Source organism: Anomalospiza imberbis, chromosome 8 (genome assembly GCF_031753505.1).
Source record: "Anomalospiza imberbis isolate Cuckoo-Finch-1a 21T00152 chromosome 8, ASM3175350v1, whole genome shotgun sequence".
NCBI classification, from domain to species: Eukaryota; Metazoa; Chordata; class Aves; order Passeriformes; family Viduidae; genus Anomalospiza; species Anomalospiza imberbis.
Genome location: NC_089688.1, coordinates 30,515,796 through 30,540,688, shown reverse-complemented (window position 1 = coordinate 30,540,688; position 24,893 = coordinate 30,515,796). Strand labels below are relative to the sequence as shown.

The following is a 24,893-nucleotide window of genomic DNA, read 5'->3' as shown; positions in this document are numbered from 1 at the left end:
ATTGAATCCCCTTTTCTGTATTAATGGCTAGATGAGGGGCAAAGAATTTTCATATCTTTTTCACCTTTTCTCTCCTCTATGCATCATGCTTAAAGAAATCCACCTTTGGGGTACTCCCTGAACATTCTTTTGGACATTGTGTGCCAGATCTCAGCAAATCAGAGGCACACCACACCTAATGAACCTTCACATCACCAGACACTGAACCTTACTAGAGTACAGTGCACTTGAACACAAAAAAGTTCCACACTTATGGCACAAAATGAACAGAACATCAAGGTTGGTGTTTCCTTAGTCTGGGCAGCACGAGGAATACTGGGGACTTTTCTCCTAGATGTTATAGAGGGAATAACAACAGAAGGCAAAACAGCGGGGGAAAAAATTAAATAATGTTTTTTAGAACAAAAAGGTGAAAGTAAGTGATGGAGAAACTGAGCCCAAGCTCCTTTCCTGCTTACACAAGAGGAAGGGAGGATCAGAACTGACTCTGTGTGTTTCATGGACGAGGAGTTACTTCCACTGAATGGACTTGTCAGTAAAGTATCACTCTAAGACATTTCAGAACTTACAACAAATGACTGGCAGCAGTCAAAACAAACCTAGGATCATTTCACACTTGTGTGAGAGCAACTGGAGAAAGAATAATCTGTGGGAATTCAGCCTTGTCTAAAAATCTTTTTCCAATTACACTGTGCCATTTACATCTTCTCTAGTTAAGGCAAGGCTGAGTATTGGTTTGATTTTACCATGTAAGGGACAATAAACAAAGTGTAAATTAGCCAGTAAAACAGAATTTCAGAATTATGAATATTTTAAACATAAGGCCAACAAAAACATTTGCAGATCTTAGTGCTTCAAGGTATCCCTTGCCAGTGAAAGTACTTGAATCAATACTGGTCTCTGGCAATATCTATAAATAAAAAGGATCTGAGCACATATCACTGTAAGATTTCAAGACACAGGCACAGCCAGAATTAGCTGAAACAGCTTAAAACTTACCCTCTCCATTGTCCTCTGCTCCAATTTCCTGCCTACAATTGTAATTAGACCTCACCCATAGCACAGCTCACAGTCCAGGATTAAGTACACAGCTAATTCCATTGACAGTTTAAGATGAAACAACAGCTTCTAATTAGAAAATCTGAGCCAAGAACATGGATTTTGCAATGGGTAGCAGTAAATTGCAGGAGAAGATTAGAGGAAACAATGAGAGGAGTAATTTCCTACACAGCTGAGTCGCCCAGGACTTTCCAGTCAAAGCCTTGATTTAGAATAGCTGCAAGTATAAATAAGAGGTAAGTAATAGATTGGGTGTGACAGAAAAAATATAAATCTGTACAGTCTCTCAGATGGACTTGTCTTTGCTGATCAAATTCCAGTCCTTGCTGGCTAGACTGTAGAATTCTGTGGAATTAAGGCACAGAATCTGTACATCTACAAACACAAATAAACCCAAAGACTTTGTGTGAGATGCCTTGAAATGGCACTGAAAATGACTATGATGGACTGTAATAGGGACAGGTTTTCTTCAAGGCTTGGACTACACTTGGAATCAATCTCTGAGAGCCATCAGACATTTTTCCACCTTGAAGCATGACATACATTACCTAAGAAAGCCTCTTTAATTTCGGTCTTGTCTGTTCGACGGATTATTTTCACCACAAAAATGACTGCTAGTGGCGTGAGGAACGAAATTGCCTGTGAGAGATAACAAACACCATCAATTCCTTCTCAGTCCCACTGATTAATAATTAGCTGCAGCCAGCTCCATTTGAACTGAATGATCTTTATCAAACTCCTGACCGTAAGCAAAGTGGGATGATTTGTCTTTGCAACTCCAGGGTGACGAGCACATTAATATTCCAATAGAGCCCTTGGCTAGAATTGATTTGGAATTGCCCAGAGATGCATTTAAAATGTCAGCTTCTCCAATGAAAAAGTAACAGTCCATAAGGTCCACAAAATTCAGATTTTGGACATGTTTTTCCTCAGGGTGTATTGCTGAGGAAGGCAGCCCACCCACCCAGGCTGAGGGCTCAGTGAGCCCCTACTCGACAGAACAGACTGCAGCACCAACCTCCTGGCATTTTAAAATGCTCTTTATCTTACTTTTTGTTTCCTTTTCAACTGCCATGCTTCAATGCATTGGGAAGATTGTGTCGTTATGATTCTTTTGTTTACAAGTGTTAGGATGTGGAGCAAGTTGCTTTATTTTTTTAAAACTCAGAAAAACAGCACCTGAGAATCTACAGGTTTAGTCACTGGTTAAACAGAAACTTATCCTGTAATTGTCAGTGCTGGAGGACAGGAATCTTCCTACAAGGAACCTGAAATGGCATCTGTGCCTCAGTGCACACACTTTATTCTCTTTTAAAAAAAGTGAATATTACTGGTTGAGGTTTGGGTTTGGTGTGGTTTTTTGTTTTTTGTTTTTTGTTTTTTGTTTTTTTTTTTTAAACAAGGCAAAAATTAAGCTGTAAATGGCACAAGGGGTGCCAGGTCTTGAGTAAGATTATGCTTTCTTTACTGAAGCTGAACTAGGCCTTACTTCTTAAATAGCCCCAGTGACAGAAAAACCAGATCAGACAGATATATTATGCCAAAAGACACGTGACTCAATCTTCTTTTTATACCACAGATTAATCCCAGTCCTCACTTTATGCTTTTAGACAATCTGAGTAGGAAACAACACAGGAGTGGGCAATGTTTGTAATTTTGGCTGTAATTTTCACTGTAATTTTGGTGCATCTTGTACCAGATTGTCCTTGCCTGCACTGCAAAATACTCAGTGAACCATGCAAATCAAAACACAGGCTGGAGTCCGTCACCCTTTTCTACATTTAGGAAGGCAGGCAGCAGAATTTGTGCAAAAAGAGGAGTCACTTCCACTTAAAATCTCTCCCTGTCTATGTGTGAAATTCAAGTTTGGATGCCAATGCCACGTTACTGCTCCAGAAATACACACTTCTCTCTATCCTCATCAACAATTTAATTTCTGCTTTCAGAGACAGCTTGAAATAAAAAAAAAAAAAAAAAAAAAAAAAGTTTAAAGCAAATCCTATAATTCCCAGTTTCATTCTTAAAAATAAGTATTGCCACCAGGAAAAAAAAAAAGGTGAAAAATATCTGCATTCCAGGACTGAAGAACACGCAGAAATATAGCCAAGGCTGACAGGCTTATAGAGTTGGTTTAATGGAGTCAGAAATCTTTTGAACAAGCAGGAGCATCAGAAATTATCAACAAAGAATAGCATTCAAGTGGCAGCTTGTTCCAAACCACTTCCCCATCCTTCTTCAGAAATCTGGTAAATCTGTGGATTTCCTCATATTTTACAAGCATGTGAATTGTTTAGGGAGATGAACTATTCATGTTTGTGGTGTATTGCTGCTCCTTACACAAAAGCATTAGCTGGAAGGTGCTTTTTATTCTGCAGCAAAATGCACACACAAAGAAATTTTGGCTTGTGAAAGACTCCTTTTTATTTATTTTGCAGAAAAAAAGTTTCTCTGTGGCTCATATCTAAAACAGATTTGGCAACATTCTAATGAGCAATACTCTCCTCAGATGCATCTCAGCTGTTTCCTTTCCCAGCAGTGAAATATTCCAGCATTGCCAGGCTTTTGTGAATCATGGACAAAATCTCTGTCATTTATTATTCATCCTGGCAAGGCAGAGATGTGCTGAAGTTACAGGGACACACTTCCATTCATCCAAGGGAAAGCTGGCAGGTACCTGCACTTTCCAAGACAAGGAATATCCTTTGATAGAGAGACAGTACCAGGCTCAGCTCCTTCCAGTTTTTGTTACCCATGCAGAAGTCAGCTTTGTCTAATTTGGATGTGCATTCACAACATTTCTCTTGAATTCAAGTCTCTCATAGCAAATAAAATAATCCAGCAATTCATAAAGTCTTAGAGATTGCTTTATGATAAACCATGGCCATAATTTCAGTATCAGAGTACAGTAGTTGCAACAAATTCCTTCCATAATGAAAGCTTCTGAGCAATGCTAAGTCAGATATTTCTTTGAAATTTAAAAAGTAAGAAAACAATATAGAAATTACCCATGTTTCTTAATTTAAGAAGCTGTTGACTGTTTAAAATCTGAGCCAGAATGAGAACACAGGCCATACAAATGTTACTGACACAGAGTTGCCTCAAAGTTCGCCACAGTCTGGGGTTATGGGAACATATTATATGGGAATTATTATTAAGGGAATATTACTATGGGAATATATTATAATTCTATCTCAGAACAGTGCTTCCCAGTGCCTACAGCCTAGGGAACAAGAGGATGGACTAATGATTATCCCAACTGGTTTCAAAAATCGTTTCAGCACTGCAGCAAAACCCTGTGCAATGATTCACCTTTGGCTCTTGAACTCCTCAGTCACAAACAGATCAGAGAAACCAGGTAGCAAAGTAATACTGAGCATGAGGAAAAATCCCACAATTAAACTCAGTCTTTCCCAGCACAACAATTTAATGTTTGCCTTGGGGGTTGTTTTGTTTGTTTGTTTTTTGGTTTTGGGTTTTTTACACATCTGTCTTCCCCTTCAGGAAAAACATATCTTTTCATCCATCCAAGATTAAAAAGTCCAAATTAGAGCTGCTTCTTAATGCAATATAAACAAAATGTTTCTTGTTTATAAAGGCAAATTTAAAAATCAGGCCTTCAGCCTCTGTCTTAGAAGGCTGGGATATATGGTCACCTCATATGCAGGAGGCATCTTTAAACTGTTCCTTAATTAAAATTTTATTATAAATGAAGGATTAAGCATTTATTAAAAAAAAAGCTGAATAGAAATTATATAGATTATTTTCATTTAATCTGAATTGAAGTTTGAAAAGTAAAACCCTGGCCTCACTGAAGACTCAGGAAAAGATGACTGAGGCAGCTGTTAGAAAGATTGAACTACTACTTTTACAGCCTGAACTACACCCATAATTTCAGCATTTCTGAGAGTGTCTGTCTTCCTGCACTCTTTCATATAGAGATTATTATGATCATTAATCATTACTAGTGAAGGTTATCAAAGTTATGAAGTTTGATAAGCAAATTCAGCCATCCAGTCTGCATGTGCTGAGCAGGGAAGAGCCAGAAGAGCAGTGACAGCAGGGCAGTTCTGGGTTATATTTTGTGTTGGCAGAAGCTGAAACAAAGGTTTTGCCTCTAGGGAAAGAAAAGCCTTATTCAGAGTCCAGTATCTGAGTGCTTAACATGCCTAAAACAAATTGGATCTCAAAATTTCAGCACTTAACCTTATAAGAGCATGGCAAGGTTTTGTCAGGTCACCCAACCAGCTAATTGAAAAAACTGCCCTACTCATTTCTCTCACATCCCTCTCAGCTAATACTGCTCTCAATCCTAAACTGAAATAAAAAACATTCATAAATTCACTCATCTGATAACAATTCTTTTTAAAGACTTCCCACAATTTGCTACATTTTGGACAACATTGGCTTGGAAAAGAATTGCCTTTAGGATTAGAGGAACATCCTCTACTTGTGAAATATTTCCTGCTACTTATCAAAGGAACATTTACTCAGTTTGCAGGCATCAAATGACCCATGGGCCTTTAGTACTTACAAACATGAGCCGTGTGGGGATGTTGTCTGATTGCACCAAGGGATTTTTGTAGAGCCAGATCTCCTCTGGCTGGATCACTCGCTGGAATGGATCTAAAAATTCCGTAAAACTGAAAAAAACAATGAAAGATACAAATTTTTCACAATTTAAAGTGATGACCAAAAAACCCCAGAAGAGTTCTGCTCATTTAGAATTCCCCCCAAATTTGACTGTGACACAGCATGCATGAATTATCAATAAATTGCTACACTGCCATCCTACCTCACTGCATTTTCATAAGACAAACTTTATAAATACACCCTTCAGAAAATGGGTTTTAAAAGTCTACACCTTGGAAGATATTCTACAACTTTATAAAAGTTCCATAAACACTACTGTGGAGAATAATTTTTTTTGGGGGGGAGGGTGTGGAAAGTGTGAAAAAAACACTGTGAGATTAAATAAATCATGTAGTAATTTATCATCAATTTACAATCATGTAATCCAGTCTTTTATAATTATTGTTTATAATTCCTGAAAAAATTATATAACAAATGTAAAATATTAAATGCCTTTCAAATGTCAAGATTCAGACTTTGAAGCACGACAGTTGCATTTGCAGGATCACAAAGCAAAAGAAAGAAGCAGCCCAGAAAATTTCTTCCACTGATAGAAAAAAGAAATAACTTTAGAGAATATCTCCAAAAGAGACTTATCCCTAAAATAGGATGGGCTGTCAAGATGAAGAAGAATCTAAGTCTACCAGAAATGTCTCATTTTGCCAAAATAGTTTTAATTTCATTATTACATCTATTATAAAGCAAAAAAACCCCTAAAAATGGAGAAAAAAAAAACACAAAACCAAGAAAATCCACGCAAACAAACACATAAAAAAATCTCATTGCTCTGTAATTACATTATTTTGCAATTAAGAGCATCAAAATAAAAAGTTGAGGTCCCATTGCTCTGTAGAAAGTAATTTGTGTGGGTATCTTTTGTCATGCACTGAAAGAAAAAGCAAGAATTATGATCTGTGGCTACAGCTGGAAGTTTCAGAAGCTTTTCATGACTACCTAAATTGTCTCACTTCATTTAAACTCTTTTTCCACAGAGTCCTTCGGTGCTCTTTAAATTTTCTTGGCTTTGAATTAATATCAGACAACCTGGGAAGTTTGTCCTTTGCTTTGCACTGCTCATTTCAGATCTGGTAATAAACCAGGAATGGGTGCTGAGGGAGGACACAGGGACAGTTCTCTGCAGCTTGGTCTCACCTGATAAACCAGAGCCAGAACTCAGAGGTGTAGCAGCCCAGAGCTTTATTTACTGGAGGTTTTCCAAAGCCAAGGGCTTTAAACCTCTCCAAACCCAGGTTTTACATCAGTAGCAGGCACATCCAGGGACTTAGTAAAGAGAAAAAGCCCTAAGCGATTTGCAGAGCAAGTGAAATTAAACCATACTCACACTCAGCTCTCCCCAGGGAAGACAAACCTCAAACCCAGCTGGGTCAGCAATTTCCTCAAGAGGAGCAAGCCACTGTCATTGCCCATGGCAGGTAGCTGCAACCGGGGCATCTTCAAAGGTCTCTCCCACCCCAAACCCTTCTCTGACCCCTTAACCTGAGCACACTCAGGCTCCCTCCACACAACATCCAACCAACCCCTTCTTCCTCTCCTTTCCTAAGGGAAAACAACCAAATTTAAGGACCAAAGAAGGTCTGTCACTATAGGACGCAAGAAAACACAACACGCCTCTGCTCTTGAGACGGTAGAAAGAGAGCGTTTTATTTCTGACTCCAGCACTTAGAGTCCTCAAGAGGTGACAGTGGATGGGAGGGTGAACGTGCCACCTCTCCAACTACCCTGGACAAACTGCCAGTCCATCAAATTTCTCCTCCTCTCTGAAGGAATACAAAACAATAAGTTATTTACAGAAAGTTGTGTGAGAAAGTTCTCTACAAGAATGTAAACTCAGAAGGCTTTAGAAAATCTTAAAAAATCAGAGCGACAAAGGTAAAACACAGCCTTGTCACTTGTTACAGTATTTCTGTTTCCTATACTGGCCTACATGGACAACAAGATTGTTCTGGGAGCTTAAGGAGTCTGGTTTTGCAAGGTGAAGATCTACTGTCATACTCAGCTTCTCCAAACCCAGAGTCTGAGCCTGCTGTCCCAAGGAAGGTGAACTTCAGAAGAGTCAAAACAATTTGTTTCAGTGTTTTCAAAATGACAACAAAGCTTTTTTAAGTTTAAAAGACAATGGTTTGTGCAAGACATGAAAATAGGAAACATTTCTAAAGAACAGTTCCATATCACCCATATGAAAAATTCATTTTCTAGTTTTCAACTAGAAAAATAAAGGTCGGCTCCTAGACAATGCAAGCAGGTTTGGTTCCAAATTTCAACTAAGAGAGAGTCCTAAAGTATATTATTTGAAGCATTTCTGGTAACTGCAGAGAGCAAAACACACACAAACATCTGTTCTTCAAGTGATCATGACATATCTGTGCACCAGTGCACTTTTGGAAAATTTGTCACATTGGATCAGAAATGTAATTAATTTGATGTTAAGACATTTGACATTATGAACAAATGCCAACAGAGTTAAAGGTTTGGGGCTCTTCTTGATCTTTTGTTTCCTGCCCCTCGTGATGTAAGAAAGCTGAAATTATATTTGTTTAAACCTGAGGAATTTTTTAAAAATCAAACTCAGTTTCTGGTTCTCACAGGAAACACACTAGGACACTGCAGATGCATACTGTCATAAGATTTAATGCCTTTAAGAGCAAAAAACACGTGCTAAAGAGATGAAAATGTAATAAATCACATAAATAGTATCTGATTTCAGATGAGGACTGATTTTTTGATGAATATATACTCATCTATACTTATAAAGAATAAGTAATTTCAACAAATCCATCAATGACTGTAATTATTGTTATTTTATGCAACAGCAGCAGTTTTTAACCACTAGATATTAAATCTGATTAGGTTTTCATTTATTTCTTTGACTAGTGTTCTGAATATCATCCTAAAACTGCGTTCAAATTTAGTGCGACATAATGCAAAAAAACCCCAGAAAACAAACAAACAAAAAAGTTTTCTGAAACTGGGCAAAATAATTTCAGAATCACTGTTGAAGGAGAAAAAAAAGTAGCTGCAGAAGGCAGCAGATGTCTCTGTGAACAATACAGAAATAGAAAGTAAACAGCTAAAGGAAAAGGAAAGAGACTGTAAAAAAAGAAATAACTTTTTTTTTTAATCTTCTCAAAGAGCTCAACTGCTAATTAAATTTTTATGCCAAGACTCATAAGAGAACAATTCTCTTCTCTTTTGAAGCATCACCAATGGGTGAGTGGATATGAGATTTCACTAGCTTGAAGGCAATTCCCTTTGTACTCTATTAAACAATCATGAGGACATACTGGCTTCTAAGCTGCCTTGCACTTGGATTTATGTTCCTTTGTCCCAACCAAAAGTACAGTCTGTCACTATTCACAAAAGTCAGCTCAAGCTTGTTTAAAAGACAAGAGAATGAGAAATTAATGCAGGCCTTGGACAAAGAAAACTGATTTTGATCCTTCTGTGTTATGGCCCAAAGTACAACCTCAGTTGTGGAAGTGTCCCCTGGCACCAGGTGGGCAAAAAAAGCTTCCTTTGTTTTAGTACAGAAAAACTTAGTCTTAGCTTTTTGGCCTTTTTTCTTCATTTTTACATATTCACCCAACATTTTTAACAGCTTAGCAAGCAAGATTTCGAACACTTCAGCCTGATGACATGTCTTTAAGGCATAAAAGCTTTTCCATTAAAGTCGAGAGCCTTTAACTGTGACTTTCAAAGCAGCCCAAGGGAAAGAGGAGCCCAAACTCCATTAAAAACATCAGTGAGCAACAGGTGCCCCAGTCCCTGGGGTTGCTTTTGGCCATGCCAGCCCTGCTGCTTACAGCTCCACACTGAGTAAAAATGCTGCTCTTTTCCCAGGTCTTCGAGGTTCATTAACTTCATTTCCATTTCACAGCATGCAGCCCTTCAGGATAATTCTGTGCCAGCAGCACATCACAGGCAGAGTCAGGTAACAGCTCACTAAAAGCAGTTCTGTGATGTTATGGACAAATAACTTGGGGTTATCTTTTTATGAAACCATTCACTGATAGTGAAGGAATCAAACAGAGCATAAATATCCTCACAGAGGTTTCGACCTGAGTTCCCACAGTGGTTTTCATCCCCCATAAGCAGCAGCAGGATATTGTTTGGCACCTCACCTTATTGTTTCCACCACTGCCTGGCCCTCAGCTGCATGAATCACACAGCAAAGTTTAAATTCTGCCTGGTTCTGAGCATCAGCTGAAGAGGGGTTTGGTGGTTGGCAGGAAAAGGGGGAAGTTGTTTTTTTTTTTTTTTTGCCTTTTGCTTTTCCTCTCACAGACAAATCTTGTCCCAAATACCAGGTGACAATAACTGAGAGGACAGAGCAGTACACATGGGATGGCAAAGCACCAGGAGAGAATGAACAGGAACTTGTGATTGTGACACCCAGACTTCCATCCCAGACACCTGATGAATGCCCCTCCTCTTTTCTAAGCTTCATCTGTTGATAAGCAGATTTTATCCTCAAATGGCTCTGTCTGCATGTCCCCATTGGGGCAAACAACAAAAAGATAGCAGATGTTCATCAACTTATCTTATAAATAATCTCTGGGGCCTTGTGTGGAATAAATTTGGCCCTGGCCACCATTCCCTGCCTGCAGATCTCTGTGTGAGCAAACACTGCTGCCTCTCCCAAAAACACAGGTTAACTGGGACTGTTGGAACTCCATTTTGCATGTTTTACCTGGATATTTCCTCTAGTATTCCCCAAGCTGGGTCTCACAGCTAGAAATAAAAGCCTGTCTGGTGTGCCTGCCATGTTAAATTGTGCAATCAGCTGTTCTGCAAGGTTGTGAGCGGTGTCAGTGGTGCTGAAGTTGGTATTAGTTGCCCTAATTACAGAGGATGTGCACAATTTATCACTCAGGATTTGCTTTAGGGACTTTCCACAAGTGATCCAGGCTGAGAAAGAGCCCAGAGTTTGCATCAGCTGGGTGCGTTGAACACTGTTCACATCTCCTTGGCTCACATTTGAATTCAAGACTTCATTTCACCCTTTCTGAAACACACTAATAGAGGGAAAAGCATTCATGTTATGTTATTTGATGTACCTGGAGAGAATAACTGATTCTCAAGCCATGAGAAAGCATGGGTTTGTTTACTGCCTACAGATAATGTTATGGGAAAAAATACCTTAACTCCTTGGAGGTTGTTTTACAAATTCCTGCAAAAACAGACAAAATATGAGAAGATTGAAATGTTCTGTGGCTGGCATGTAAAGTTAACAAAACTGAAGGAGAGGAAATAGTGATGAGGGGAGATAAGAAGCAATGCCTGTGGTTTATCACCATGATTCTGCTCTCCGTGGAGCTGGAGCAATTCAGACTCTGAAATGCTGCTGCCTGTGTGTATCAGCACGATGAGATAGCTTTGTGTCAGCTCAGAGGTTAGCACAAGCAAAGAGATCTGAGCCATTTAACAGCTAAAGTAATTTGGGAAATCCACAGCTCCTCAGCCATCAAGAAGGGTTACAATATATATGGCCAAGACTCAATTATGAATGATGAGCAAGGGAGAAGCTGGTATCAATTAAAAATATAACTTCAATAATATAAACTCTACTTTGATAGAAATGTTCTCTGTAGTTAAGGCACAACACTGGGTGTCAAGAGATTTAATGTTTCCTGACATGGTTATACAAAGTAAGGTTGGGCAAACCATTCCAGTATCACACCAAAGTCACTCTTAAATCTGCAGGTTTTTTATTAATTGCACTTTATTAACCACACATGCCAAGTATGCACTGCTGACAAACACCCAGCAACAGCTTTAACTTCTCCAGAGAAACCAAAAGGAAAGAGTTAATTTTAAATATACATCCTAATTTATCTTGCAATAGGTACTGAATGCAAGGGGTGCTCCCATCAGAATAGACCTGATGTTTTATTGGTTCTTCATAGACTTTATGGAAACGTGTAACTGTAAATATCATTTTCTAACTGCACTAAAACCAGTTAAGTACTGTACACTCACACTGACCCAGAAACACCACTATCAATAAATTACCCCTTTTTAAAAGCTAAAAACCTTTTATTTCCCACTACAATGCCATGCAGCATTTACACCTACTGTTTCTAAGTAACAATTTGAAAACCCCATATAAAGCTTTATTGGGACTGACAAAAACAAAGGGCACAGGCAATGTTTTTGGGGTTTCTATTTAATGCCACTGGCAAGTAGAGGACTGGTTCTGGAGGGTAGTTTTGGCTTCAGATGAGTCAGTATGACTTGATGGAAAATATTTCTGAATACTTTAAATTAGCTAGTAATTGCAGTGTGACATTTAATTAGCACATATGCTTCCATTAGCCCTTCAGATATACAAGAAATCATTTTGATTAAGAAAAGATGGAAAATAAATTCTGATGTGGTTTTAAAACACACACATATTACCACAGCTGTCATATTTCCCTGAAGTTCTAAAAGAGGAGAGTTTCCAGTATTTTCCTTCAGCCTTACTGATAGGTTTCCCAGATTTGCCTCACATATCCACTGATTTTAGAGATTTATATCAGGGTATAACTTCTTCCAAAGGTGAATGGCCTCTCCTCCTTGCAGCCAACACTGCACCCAGCAAGAAGGCAACAGCTGTAGAGCCTGGGTTCACTTTAAAGCTCAGATCTCAAACTAAAAACAATACAGGCTCACAACAGGAGTCCTGCAGCTTATGAAATCACATATAAACGAGATATATACTTAGAATACATAATATGAAAGAGCAAACCAACAATCTTTTCACAATGCTGAAACAGAAGGAACAGCCTGGAGAGGAGTTTTAGAACCTAATGTAACTTTTCTTTGCACTTAAATTATATTGTCCCTTTTTTCTCAGCCCCTGGCATTTGAACTCTCTCTAAGTAAAAAATTTCCTTCCTGTGACAGAGAGGAAAGGGAAAGGATTATCTGAGCATGCATGAACAGCACAAGAACAAGAGGTTAACATAGCTGAGAAGTTGTTCTAGTATACCTGAAAGATTCCAAAAACTTCCAGTCTATTCATTCTCCTTGTTAGGGGCGGAGCCTTTGATAGCAAGTAGAGCTAAATATCACTGAGCATCATCATTGTGAATCAAGAAAACTCCCATTCCATGGGAATAAAATAGGTTTCCAGGCCTTAAAGTACTTAATTAGCTTGAATACAGCATTTTCACCATCGTATCTCCCTCACAGAAGTGGGATATTTGGAGGTGAAAGGAACAAAGAGGGAACAGTTTGTCAGGCAGCATTCAGCTTTGATCAGAAGAGCAGGAGACACGAGTGACTATACTGCACCATGAAAAAAAACTACTGCAGAATGACTCTAAGTCATATTTTTGACTTGTTTTTAATTTTCACAACTTTCCTTGACCTAATATTGAAAGTGATCTTTGCAGCTGTGCTTCCTGGTCAGCAGAGTATAAAATAAACCATTCTGAAACAAAAACTACTTTTGTTGTTCTGGCATTTAGCTGCTCCCGGGGTGAGAGAGCCACTCAGTCCTTGTGATCCCTGCTCACATGGAGCAGTGCTGCCCTTGGAAAACAAGGCAAGGAGGTCAGAGCTGCTGCTTATTGTGTCAAGGTGCAACTCTTCAGGCCATCCAAAAATGTACCAGAAATAATCAACAGTGGTAGTTTTACAGAAATAACCAGTATCAGCCAGGTGAAAACTATTGGCTCCTGCTTTCATTGCATTAGTTCTTATTTTATTTACTGAAATAAAAAATATTTATGGTATTAGTTGCTGCCTCTATCCTCTGTTTTTATAAATATACCCTATGATACAAGATATTTCACAAAAGCCATTTTAATGTATGTTTGGGGAGGAGAAAGTAGAGGGAAATGAAATGATGAGCTTTGCAGCTATTAGAAGTGTCAAAGCTGGCGGCTGTACATCATCCTAAAGTGAAAAACAAAATTCATATTACAGGATTAAATTAACTAAGCACATATCTGAATAATGAACCCAAACACATTGCAGACAGTCAAAATTTTCCTCTTGATGTTTTTAATGCTTATTTTGATTACATCTCAAACTGTTTTCAGTCAAACTCTCCAGTTCCCTGCACAACTACACAGCTTCACAGCAAATTGATGGACCTGAGTCTGGTTAAGTTTCTTTTTTCCATATCTGCATGTCACACACTATTGATTATGTTTGGACCCGAAGTGAAAGTTGGGATAAACTCACAACCATGTTGAGTTTCTCTCTGTGACAAAAGCTCCCCCTGTCAGTTATCTCTGTCCCTCCCTCACTCTTCCCCCTAATGATATTCCCAATAAAATCCAACTCTGTTAAAATCACTCAGTCCAAAAACACTTGTGTGCCAACCACATGCTCCAGAATGTTAGTAATGATTCAAAAAATGATAATATTAAGAGAAGAAGATCTAGTAATGGGGAATAGGAACATCACTTTTTGCATTTTGTAGCACTCGCTGAGGTGCAATAGCAACAGTTCCATGCCTGGAAAGCACCTTGGACACAGACAAACACAATTATTAATTATTAATTATTCATTATTAATGGCCTCTCTGTGGGCTGTGAGGGCACAGACAGGCTGTTAGATCTGTTCTGCCATCACTGGCAGTTAATGAAAACAGGATGATTTCTATCAGGTGGCACTCCCCTCTGTTGTTCTCCCTTTTCAAGGCTTCACAACGCTTGGCAGGGAGCCACAAACCCTCCAGAGCTGAAGCATTTCTGAGCTAGCATTATACATGCTAAAGAGGCAGCAAAACTTCTCACCCAAAAAAGGCTAAAATGTCAGATTGCAGAGTAAAACATTGCACCTAATCTAGGATTTCATCTGTCCCACAGTCTGATTAATGCAGAATATTTAGCACACAAACTTTGGCAGGACACTGCCCTGCACAATGGACCATCAGCTTCTGCCCAGTGTTTGCTGAAGTATTCTCCAAGTAATTTCAAATTGGTATCTCTGTTTCCTTTCCCACCCACCAAGATGAGTCAAAAAATCACTTACAAGGAACTGCAGTTCAAACTTTTACCCACTCAGTGGGGCACTCTCAGGCAATGGAAACCTCAGCTCACCCAGTGCCAGCTTACGGGAGCAGCCAGTCTCTCCTCACAAAAACTTGATGTAAAATTCTCCTAAAACACTTCAGTGTAACTTGCATGTTCAAACTTCCCTAGGTGGAGACTCTCCCTGTCCTTGGCAGTCCATCACAGTGCTCCAAGTCCTTAACATTAGAATATATTTCCCCACACTCAAGCTGATTTTCCTTTGCTACAAATTTAAAAATCTTTCCTTTCTGTCTAATTCCCAGAGGATGTGAAGAGCAGCTTGTTGTCTCCATACACCTTTATGGAGCTGCTTACCTGTGAAGATCACTGCCATGTCTCCTCAGATCTTCAGATTAAATAATTGAATTCTTTCTACCTTTTCCAGGAAAAAAAGAAAAAAAAATATGTTTTCTCTACCTCTCTTACAATCTTCCTCACTCCTCCCTCCAACTCTGGAATTCACCTGAATAATTCATCTCAATCAGCTGCTTACTATGAAAACACCAATTGTTACCTTGCTACCTACCCTTCAGTAAAACAATTTTCACTTATTGCATTCTTATGCAATTTTAATTAAAAGTCAGTGGTATTTTAACAAGGAAAATATTTAGCCATTCAGATGGTAAAACTAGAAGTGTTTTGTAATGCAGAGAAACAAATACAATATACAGTGACTGTAGCAATCTGATTTAAAATGAAGAAAAAATATCCCAATCTAGTTTTCTACAGAATGGTGTCACTCAATCACAGAATTTTTTATATATAAATGATTTGTGGTCTAATTATGACAAATTTAACATTTAAAGGCAAGGGAAAAATGTGAATAGAAGGTACTTTAAATCCATATGGTCGTGAAAATCTTAGTTCAAGTGTTAGAGCTGATGACAACTTTGTCTCTTCCATGCAGACAATGCAATTGGATCCAGAACCCAGAAACAAGTGAAGCTTTCCTTAACCATCCAGGCCTAAGTCCCTGCTGCTCATTAGTGGATCACAAGCAATCCTTTAATTAGGGACATGAGTGCTGTCTTTAGCTTTCTGTCCTTGTCCTTTAATCCTTGCCAACAAGGATGCAGCACTCAGGCATCCCCTGTTCAGTCCTCACAACACAAAAAAACTTACAAGACACAGTAAATATTATCATTAATTCATCTTTAGCATCAATAATTCTGCCAGCTATTTCCAAGTACTGGCTTTTCAAAGTCACTGACAGATTAGGAGACCATAAAAATCTTGATTTACTGTGCCAGATATGAGTACATTCTCAGCAGGAAGACTATAATTTTTATTAAATTCTTTCCCATAAGAATCACAGTTGTGCCCTATCTTGACTGTGCTTAGATCAAAGTATAAGAATCAATTTATTAAAGAAAAATTTTCCCCCCAGGAACCCTATCAGTAGCATTCTCTCTATAAAACATCCTCAATCAGGCTAGAAGCAAATAAGCACAAAGTGCCAAAGCCTGTGAGTAAATGGGATTCAACAACAGACACAAAGTCACCATTTACTCCTCAAAAAATCTGGAGCAGATGCTTTGGCATTTACAATAACATCCTCTTTTAGCATGTATTCAGCTGTGATTTCAGCCATGGAGATCAACTGTATATCCTATCCTATTAGCAGGACAATTAGAATTCCTGCCATTAAATCCCCTTCCCTCTTCCCATCCTTTCACTCCCTCTTTCCCCCAGACTCAGGGAAGTCAAATGAAATAGTTCAGTTCTACAGTCTAGAAGTATTGATACAACAGTCTGGAAAAACAATCTGTCTTTTGCTCAGACCAGAGTCTGCACAAAAAGACAGGTAGGTACAATTTCTCCTGAATAACTGTTATCAAAGTCAGTAAAATCCTACCCTATTCCAATAAATAAAATAGAGAAACAGTGGAATCAGGAGATTCAGCTAACAAAAAGACCAAATAGCTGAACAGCAGGATGGCACTGAGTGGATGCTGCTTCATCACTCCCCTCCTCAGCTGGATGGGGGAGAGAAAATGCACTGAAAGGCACCTGGGTGGAGGTGAGAACAGGCAGAGATCACTCAGCAGCTACTGTCATAGGAAAAACAGACTTGACTGAAAAAACTAGTCTAGTCACAGCAGGAAAATGAGAAAATAAAACCTAAGCCTTAAAACAGCTTCCCACCCTTCTCCCCAGGCTTAAGGTGGATTTTTTTCTCCCTCCTCCCCTGCAGTGGTACAGGGGGTGGGCAATGCAGACTGAAATCAGATCATCACAGCCACCCCTGCCACCAAAACCTGGCCATGAGACCAAAGCAGCGCCAAGTTTCCCTGGGAGCCCCCTGGTAATTCATACACAGGACAGGCACACATTCATTTTGTTCTGTGCCTCCCATGACACCAGGTATCATTGGTATTTAGGGCCTTCTGTTTTCACAGTAACCTGTCCAGGACACAGTGCAAAGTTAAAATCCAGGTTACTTTGTGGTATATCGGGGAGGTAGAGGAGCTCCACTCCAGCTCTCCCATCCCTTCAAAGGTGTGACCAGCTCTGCTGAGCTCTGGAACAAGTCTGTAGCTCAATATGCAACCTCTGATAGGTGTTCTCAGATCCCAAGCACCAGAAAAACTCTTTTCTACAGCAGGTCTTGCCCTTACATCCTCATTAACCCTACTCAGTGAATTAGACTTCAACCTGCACCACAAAACAAATCTTTCCCTCACTTTAATAACATGTAAATTACAGTTTACAACGATGCAGCTATTTTAAAGCAGGTTAGCAAACATACTGAGGTTTTCATTTCCTATTGTCATTACTATTTGTGAAACTAACACTGAAAAAGCTCCAAGGCTGTTCAATGTGTTTGGCTACCTCATGACAAAGAGTTTATCAATTAACTGAAGGATTAGGGTGAGAAAAAGAAGTATTGCCCTTGTTTTCTTGATGAGAAATGAGGGTACACAGAAATGAAGTCCAAGACTGTGAGGATCAGAAGTCAAATATCAGGTTCCAAACAAAGTCAGAGTTATGGTATATTCAAACTGAGATCAGAGGGCACAAAACCACTAAGAACTGGCCAAATTCCTACTTTGAAACATTCACTAGAGAGCCAAGGCTTAAGAGGTGCTTTGAATTCTTGGTCCAACTGATTTGTGTAAATTCGCAGCATTTGAGGCAGAATGAGAAAATAAATCTTAATGTCTCATTCTGGTGATTTCTTCTTAATAACATCTTGCTTTTGCCACCGACAGTCACAATTTTCAGCTCAGTCTATCCTCCAAAAATCCCATCCATAGGAGAGATAAAAGGCAAACACAGTTTGGGAGAAGAGCAGTGCAGAAGTGCAGCACTGTAGAATTTCCTCGGGTAATTGATTTTCTGTCTGTGTTAACAAGGCAATACACAGTATCATTTATAAAGGCAACATATGCAGGATATCCAGAAGACAACATCCCCTGACAAGGAAAGCTACTTGAAAGAGCTTTGCACAACAAAATATTTCATGCATATTCATAACTTGATTAAAATATTAATAGTGTAAATCTGTAAGAAACACAACAGGCACAGAAACAGCTTTTATTTACTTACACCAGAAACTGAACATGGCACACACACAAAGGATGTCAGCATTACTCAGTGCTGGAAACTCACATGTGTGCAATATATAGCTGTATATTAGCCTGCAGACAAACATTTATTCCCAAGGGAGGCTGCTAATGAGACTCTGCTGTGGGGAAGATATCCAATTACTCCAAATGACATTTGTATTTTAATCACATCACATGCACTGAAGAGCTCGAGGTTTGATGAAGCAATCCTTGAAAGACTTTGCCTTTTTAATCAATTAGCTCTCTAAACATCAGTGATGTGCTGTTGACAAGTCTTTGGGTTAAATATACAACAACAACACACACAATTCCTCTCTCCCTTCCAGGAGGAAACACTGTGGTCTTCTAGAACTTCTGAAACAGGTGCAAAAAGTTTTCCTCATAGAAGACACCTAAAACAGAACACTCAGAAATAAAGACACCCCTCATGCTCACTCAGTGAATTCATTTTAGGACAGATGAAAAGCTTTGTTTTAAGGGCAACACTCCTGTGTAAAACTATCAGACTCGCTCACAAATCCTTTTATAGTTGGCTTATCTGAATAAAACCAAGTCAGGCAAAACAATTTGCTTTCTTCAAGCAACCTGTAAGTGACAAATACCACTGCACATGTGGAGAGGAAAGTTTGGTCATTTTTAACATGTTTTAGCATTAATCAGGCATTTTAAGATGCTCCAAGTCATAGAAATAAGTACAAAAATTAAGAAAAACAGAGCTGCAAGACCCTAATCCAATCATTCTTCAAATTAGCAAATTAGCATTGGATTTTTCCTGTAAACAGTACATCCTCATGGCTGCTGTATTAAACAACAGACCACTTCTATTTCTGAGCGCTTACATGAAAAACTCACTTTAAAAATGAAACTCAGTTCTGTACTCACAAATATTTCTTAATAAGTAAAAACCTAAACAAAAACATTAAGTGGGAATTGATCAAAGTCAGGATTTGATTGGAAAATATTTGAAACTTCATAATGTAACAGTCAAATTATAGCATGAGAATTTTTTTCACCTTGAAACTAACAAGATTCCAAGATTCCTAATTCCGTCAGATCAGGTCAGCCCAATCAAAAGGTGCAAGGATAAATATTTTGAAAGTTAAAAATTAATTTGATAGTTAAGAAACTGGGAGAAACTGTGGAGCAGAACAGAAATATCACCACCCTTGCAGTTTGTAACTTGCAGCTTGAGAGCGATTTTGCTGAAGGTACTCAAAGATACCCATTTAACTTTGCAGTAAAGTTTGTATTTAGGTATATTTTTTTACTGCAAACACTTGTTTTTGGGTTTTGACTCTTTGTTGTTTGGAGTTTGGGTTTGTTATCTTTTTTTTTTAACTCCTGCTTCTCAATTTTAGGCAGACACAGTCCTTCTAATAAATCTCTTCTAACTAATCCCTCCTTCAATACCACTAAATCCTGAGGGCTAAAATGCCCTTTAGCACAGATCTCTGTAAAGGCAGAGAAGCTTGAGTTGCTAAATTTCAATACCTAATCCGGTCTTTAATTGCTAAGTGAGCTCTCAGCAACTGCCATGAACACAACACCTAGAACTGAGTCAGTTGTTATCATTATCCTCCCTAAATGGCTCTGAATTCAACCAAATCAATACTCAACTACCAAAAATGTGCATTGCTTCTAAGGGTGCCCGTCTGCAGGGATAGAAGAGATTTTACATAACAAGTACAGGTTTCTGCCTTTGATGGAATGACTGACGTTGATAATTATGGCAACTGGAGGAAAAAAAAAATTGCCAGTCTTAAACATAGAAAACATGGCTGTTCTTGATCCAAAATACATTCAAATTGGCAATACATTCAATTTCAGCAATCATCAACAGAAGTTTTCACACCTCCATTTTTATGAAATGACATTTATTACCAAGCAAAGCTCCAGAGTGGAATGTGCACCTTTTTCTTTTGCATTCTGTGATACAAAATATGCCAGTCTATTGCTGTGAGTGACATGAACTGTTAGGTTGAAGCTCAAAGACATCTGGGAGGCACAGATGGTTCAGAACTCTCAAATAGCTGTGGAACCATTCCTTTCAAGGTCAGGCTTCTGACACTGCAAGGATTGGTAATGACACAAAGCCATCAAGACCTTTTCAGAAAGAGCTCCTTCTCTTCTGTCCAGTTCCTCATTTCCTGGAACTCACCACAGAGATGCGCTCAGACCCAGCCTCAACTCATTTCTGTTAATGGCTTTCCTCCTAAAGAGAGGTGGAACCTGTGCAGCCCTTCCACTCCTAGAAATCTCTTCTGCAGTAGAGCTCAAGCTGCTGCTGCTGCCTGGATTCCAGTCCCAGGGCTTCCAAATTCACCAGTGAATGTTCACTCCTGAAAAGATATTCCTGAACTGAACTCAGTGCTCCATAAAAACCTTTGCACTGGCTGTCTATAAAACCACAGGAAACAGTGTTTAAACCTCTGCAACATAAAAGTTTCAAAACGCGAGTAATTGCCACTTTAGAAAACTGAGAGAACTATTGAATACTATTGCAATAGCAAAAGATCACTTCTGTGCTAATATTATCTGAATAGGAAAGCTCTTCTTTTGACCTACCTAGAGATGGTATTCTTGCAACCATTACCAGCAAATAAAGTGCAGTTCTTAATGAAATTAACAGTGACCTAAATTTGGAACACTACGGTGCCCATCACTTTCAGATGTCAAGGAATGCTCTGAATGACCTATTGAAATACCAGAATTATTCCCCAGAATCCCAATGAGGCAGGAGCTGAGCTCTGTGAAAATATGAGAAATTCTTCCACAGGCATTTGCCATTATGGTGATTCTACCAAGAGCTCTTCCATTAGCTACCTCTCCTCAGAGGATTTTGGAACCAAGGCATAAAAAGTGGTGAAAACAATGGAATCTTTTAGAGAGGAAATAAAGACAGAAGAGAAGCACAACCAAGAAATGACTGATTATGATGGCTCACGATTTACATATCATAGTAATAAGCTACATGAAGAGATCTCCTACAGGGGTGGTGTAGGTGATGAATTACACACACAATCATAAAGAAGAGAAAGGTTCTGATGTAGCATTAGCTTCTGAAGTCTTTGCTCACCCTGTAACTCCATGTATTCCAGAAAGGAGTTCCGTTGACAGGAACAGGTCTACTTTCAAAGTGAGATGCAACTGAACTGACAGATATCAAAGGCACCTCACAGGGTTTTGTCGCAAATCAAAAGATATGCATCAATATTCAGGACAAATGAGCACCGAGGAAAAAATCAAACACCAGTAAATTGGACGAGTTATTAATTAACCATGAGAGGTTCAGAAAAGACTCATCAAAGCATTCTATGTCATCGGGTATAAGTCAATATCACAGCTTAACAGATGTCCTATACTGCCTGCACCTGTGACCAACAGCATCCATCCTCAGGAAAACAAAGGAGCAAACAGCAAAATCTGATCCCGGTTCTGTGATACTCCTGAGATCACAAAGACTGAGAACACTCATCTTTAAACATTTAGCAATAGAAATGCAAACTTATATAGAGTGGAACTTTTCATTGTTCAAATGCACGCAGAACACAAACTGCATGAAAGAAAGGGCTGAAATACACGAAGCAAAATTATGCATAACTGCTTTCTCCTTAAAAAAAAAAAAAAAAAAAAAAAAGCCTAATGATCCTGCAGCGATAGCTGCACATCTTTCAACAACCAGATTTTCATGACTTTCCTCCCTGCTCAACAGAGTGCGGAGAAGCTTCCGAAACCCTTTCTCTCACGTTCCGCCTCCCGCTCAGCCCGCGGTCCCTGACTCCAGCACCGGCGCTGCAGCTCCGCGGCCCCAGGGCTCGCTGCTGCCAGAACCAGCTGTTGAGGCGCGTTCACAGCCCCGCCAGGTGAGACTTTACCCCACAGACTACAACCAACCCAGCAGCACCTTTGAGGCTGCTTTGTTTTGGCCGGTTGCTTTTTGCACACTTCTCTCACAAATTTTTCTCTCCGAGAAAAATTCCTCTCGGCGCTTCGGCAAAACGCCGGGGCTGGGAGAGTTCCCTCAAAGACTCACCTGGGCGAAATATTCCACCCCCGAGCATCCCAGAGAGGGCACCGGCGGCAGCTCGGGCATCCCGAGGCGGCTGCCCCCGCGGGGTCCGCTGACCACCGGAGCCCCCGGGCGAGCCCCGCACCTCCATCCCGCACCTCCATCCCGCTCCGTCCGGCCGGTGCGAGCGGCACTCGGCTGTCAGAGCAGCACCGGAGCAAAGTTGCCGCGCGGTGCCGCAGGTCGCCGCCGCCCGGCGCTACTCACACGAAGACCCCGAAGAGCAGCGCCCGTATGCCGATCTCGATCGCCAGCTCCCGCATGGTGGGTCCGGCGCTCCCGCAGCCCCGCGCCGCCGCCTCTCACGCCCGGGGGCAGCGGGGCCGCCTCGGGCCGCCCGTCCCGGAGCGCCGGGGCCCCGCGCAGAGCCCGGCCGGGCGCGGCCCCGGCCCCGCCATCCCTCGGCCGCCGCGGCTGCCGCGCTGTGCGGGGCGCGGCGCTGGCGCGGCGGAGCCGAGCGCCGGGGGAGGGTCCCGGTGACTAACGCGGTGTCCCCGCTCGGGGGGAGGGTCCCGGTGACTAACGCGGTGTCCCCGCTCGGGGGGAGGGTCCCGGTGACTAACGCGGTGTCCCCGCTCGGGGGGAGGGTCCCGGTGACTAACGCGGTGTCCCCGCTCGGGGGGAGGGTCCCGGTGACTAACGCGGTGTCCCCGCTCGGGGGGAGGGTCCCGGTGACTAACGCGGTGTCCCCGCTCGGGGGAGGGGGCCGGGGATCCTGGGGATTTCCCCTCCCCGCCCCCGCGGCGCTGCCGAGCGGAGCCGCAGCCGGAGCCGAGCCGGGTCCGTCCCGCCCGCCCCTCGGGGCCGCCCTGCGCCACCGCCCGCGGCTCGCCGGCACCGGGATGCTGTCCCCGCCTAACGCGGGGAAGCGGCGCGGTGAGAGCGCTTTTTCTGCCCCTTTTAGCGCAGCGCTCCCCATCCTTCCCTGGAGGGCCATGAACCCGTCGGTGCGAGGGGCTGACATCCCAGGGCACCGCCGCCACACGCTGGATGGCAGCTCCGGCCGTGGGCTGGCGTTCCGGTGCTCATCTCTGGCTCGTAAAGAAGCCCCGCGCTTGGAAAAGATGGAGAAGAACAATAATGAATGGGGCCGGCGGGAGGGAGCACCGCCGCACACAGATAACACCGGCTGCTCACAAAACTCGCACTGCCGGCCCGTTGTGCAAAGGGCAATCGCGCACCACACCACCCGTGCTGAGCCTGGCCCATTCGCTTTATCTTTGCATAAAGGATTAACGGCGTTCGAACGCGCTCTACTGCATGTATTTATATCACGGGCTTTCCACCTGCTCACACATCCGTGCCGTCTTAAACCCTACTCCTCACTGTTAATGCAGACAACCCAGCGTGGCACCCTCGTGTCCCTTGGTCGGATTCTGCATAATGTGTGACATTATAGCCTAATGATATCATTAATTCAGTGCCTGTTCTTTCCCAGAGGTGAGTTTAGCTAAACAGGCAGAGGTTGTTGTTATATGCGACCCCAAATTGCTGGGATGGGAGAAAGGCAGCAAAACAACCAATGACTTGGTTTACTCCTGTGATCCCTCCAATGCATCCACCATTCCTCTCAATGGCATTCTCTGAGCTGCCCAAATCCTTGTATTGCCTTAGTCTACTTCTGCACAGAGTTCATTTAACTTCCTCTTCCTTTAACATCCTAAGCATGGAGAAACTCCTGAACATCTTTAGCATAAGAGACTTTCAGCCTTAAGTCATGAAATGCAGCAAACTAATTCACATTTAAATGTATTTAATTATCTGCTTTCTTGGGGCATTTGAAGGGGATGTCCTTCAGGAAAGTGTTCATAGCTATTAACACTGCACATAGCTACAAAACAGCCATCAGGACTGCAGCAGGAATCCAATCCACTTTCCTACATGATTATTGCTGGAGAATTAAAGCCAGAGAGGCTTTGTTAAACCTATCTGCCTAATATAGGCACTGTGCATTAAAGGGAAGCTTTGAACTCTGAATTAACTACTAAGTAGTAAAACTTTTATTGACCCTGTTTTTGGAAGAACAGAGACATAAGATTCTGTGCTAAACTCATCTACAGTGAAGTACACCAGTGCTAGATTTGTTGCAAGGAGTATGACTGAAACCCAGAAAACCCAGATGTATGACTGGCATTGGAAAAAACACTAAAAATGTTACTTATAAAAAGAGATCTTTCTCCCTTTTACACCTTATTTCATTAATTTCCAGACAAAGCTCAGTCAACTACTTGCAGGATGGATTTTAAAAAATGTGATTCACTCTCAGGAAGCAAAGCTAAATTGTGAAATCTCCATATTCAACTGGTGGTGATGGCAAAGGACATGCCACCTTCCTTTGAGGACACTCAGTTGGTCTTCTGTTGTCAAATACTTGTACTTCCTCTGGTTTGTTCCCCCAGTGACTGAATGTGTGCCTACACCTCTGGTAGGTGTGCACAGGAATAATCTTTTTTTTTTAATTAATAGTCAGAAATAGCCTTGTAATTTGTGTGGATCAAGCCAGTCATGAAACAAGGAGTTCTCCTTACAAATGAAACA

General features: G+C 41.0%; 1 protein-coding gene across 1 annotated transcript in view; it reads right to left on the bottom strand.

The window, feature by feature from the left end:
* PLPP4 (phospholipid phosphatase 4) overlaps nt 1-22,888 on the bottom strand; it is a 48,647-nt gene extending 25,759 nt beyond the window's left edge. Inside the window, exons 1-3 of the mRNA XM_068198208.1 lie at nt 22,563-22,888; nt 5,591-5,699; nt 1,608-1,698 (exon numbers count right to left, since the gene is read on the bottom strand). Coding sequence (XP_068054309.1) covers nt 1,608-1,698; nt 5,591-5,699; nt 22,563-22,618 — 256 coding nt within the window. The 5' untranslated portion in view covers nt 22,619-22,888. The remainder of the gene's footprint in view (nt 1-1,607; nt 1,699-5,590; nt 5,700-22,562) is intronic.
* Between the last annotated feature and the right edge of the window lie 2,005 nt (nt 22,889-24,893).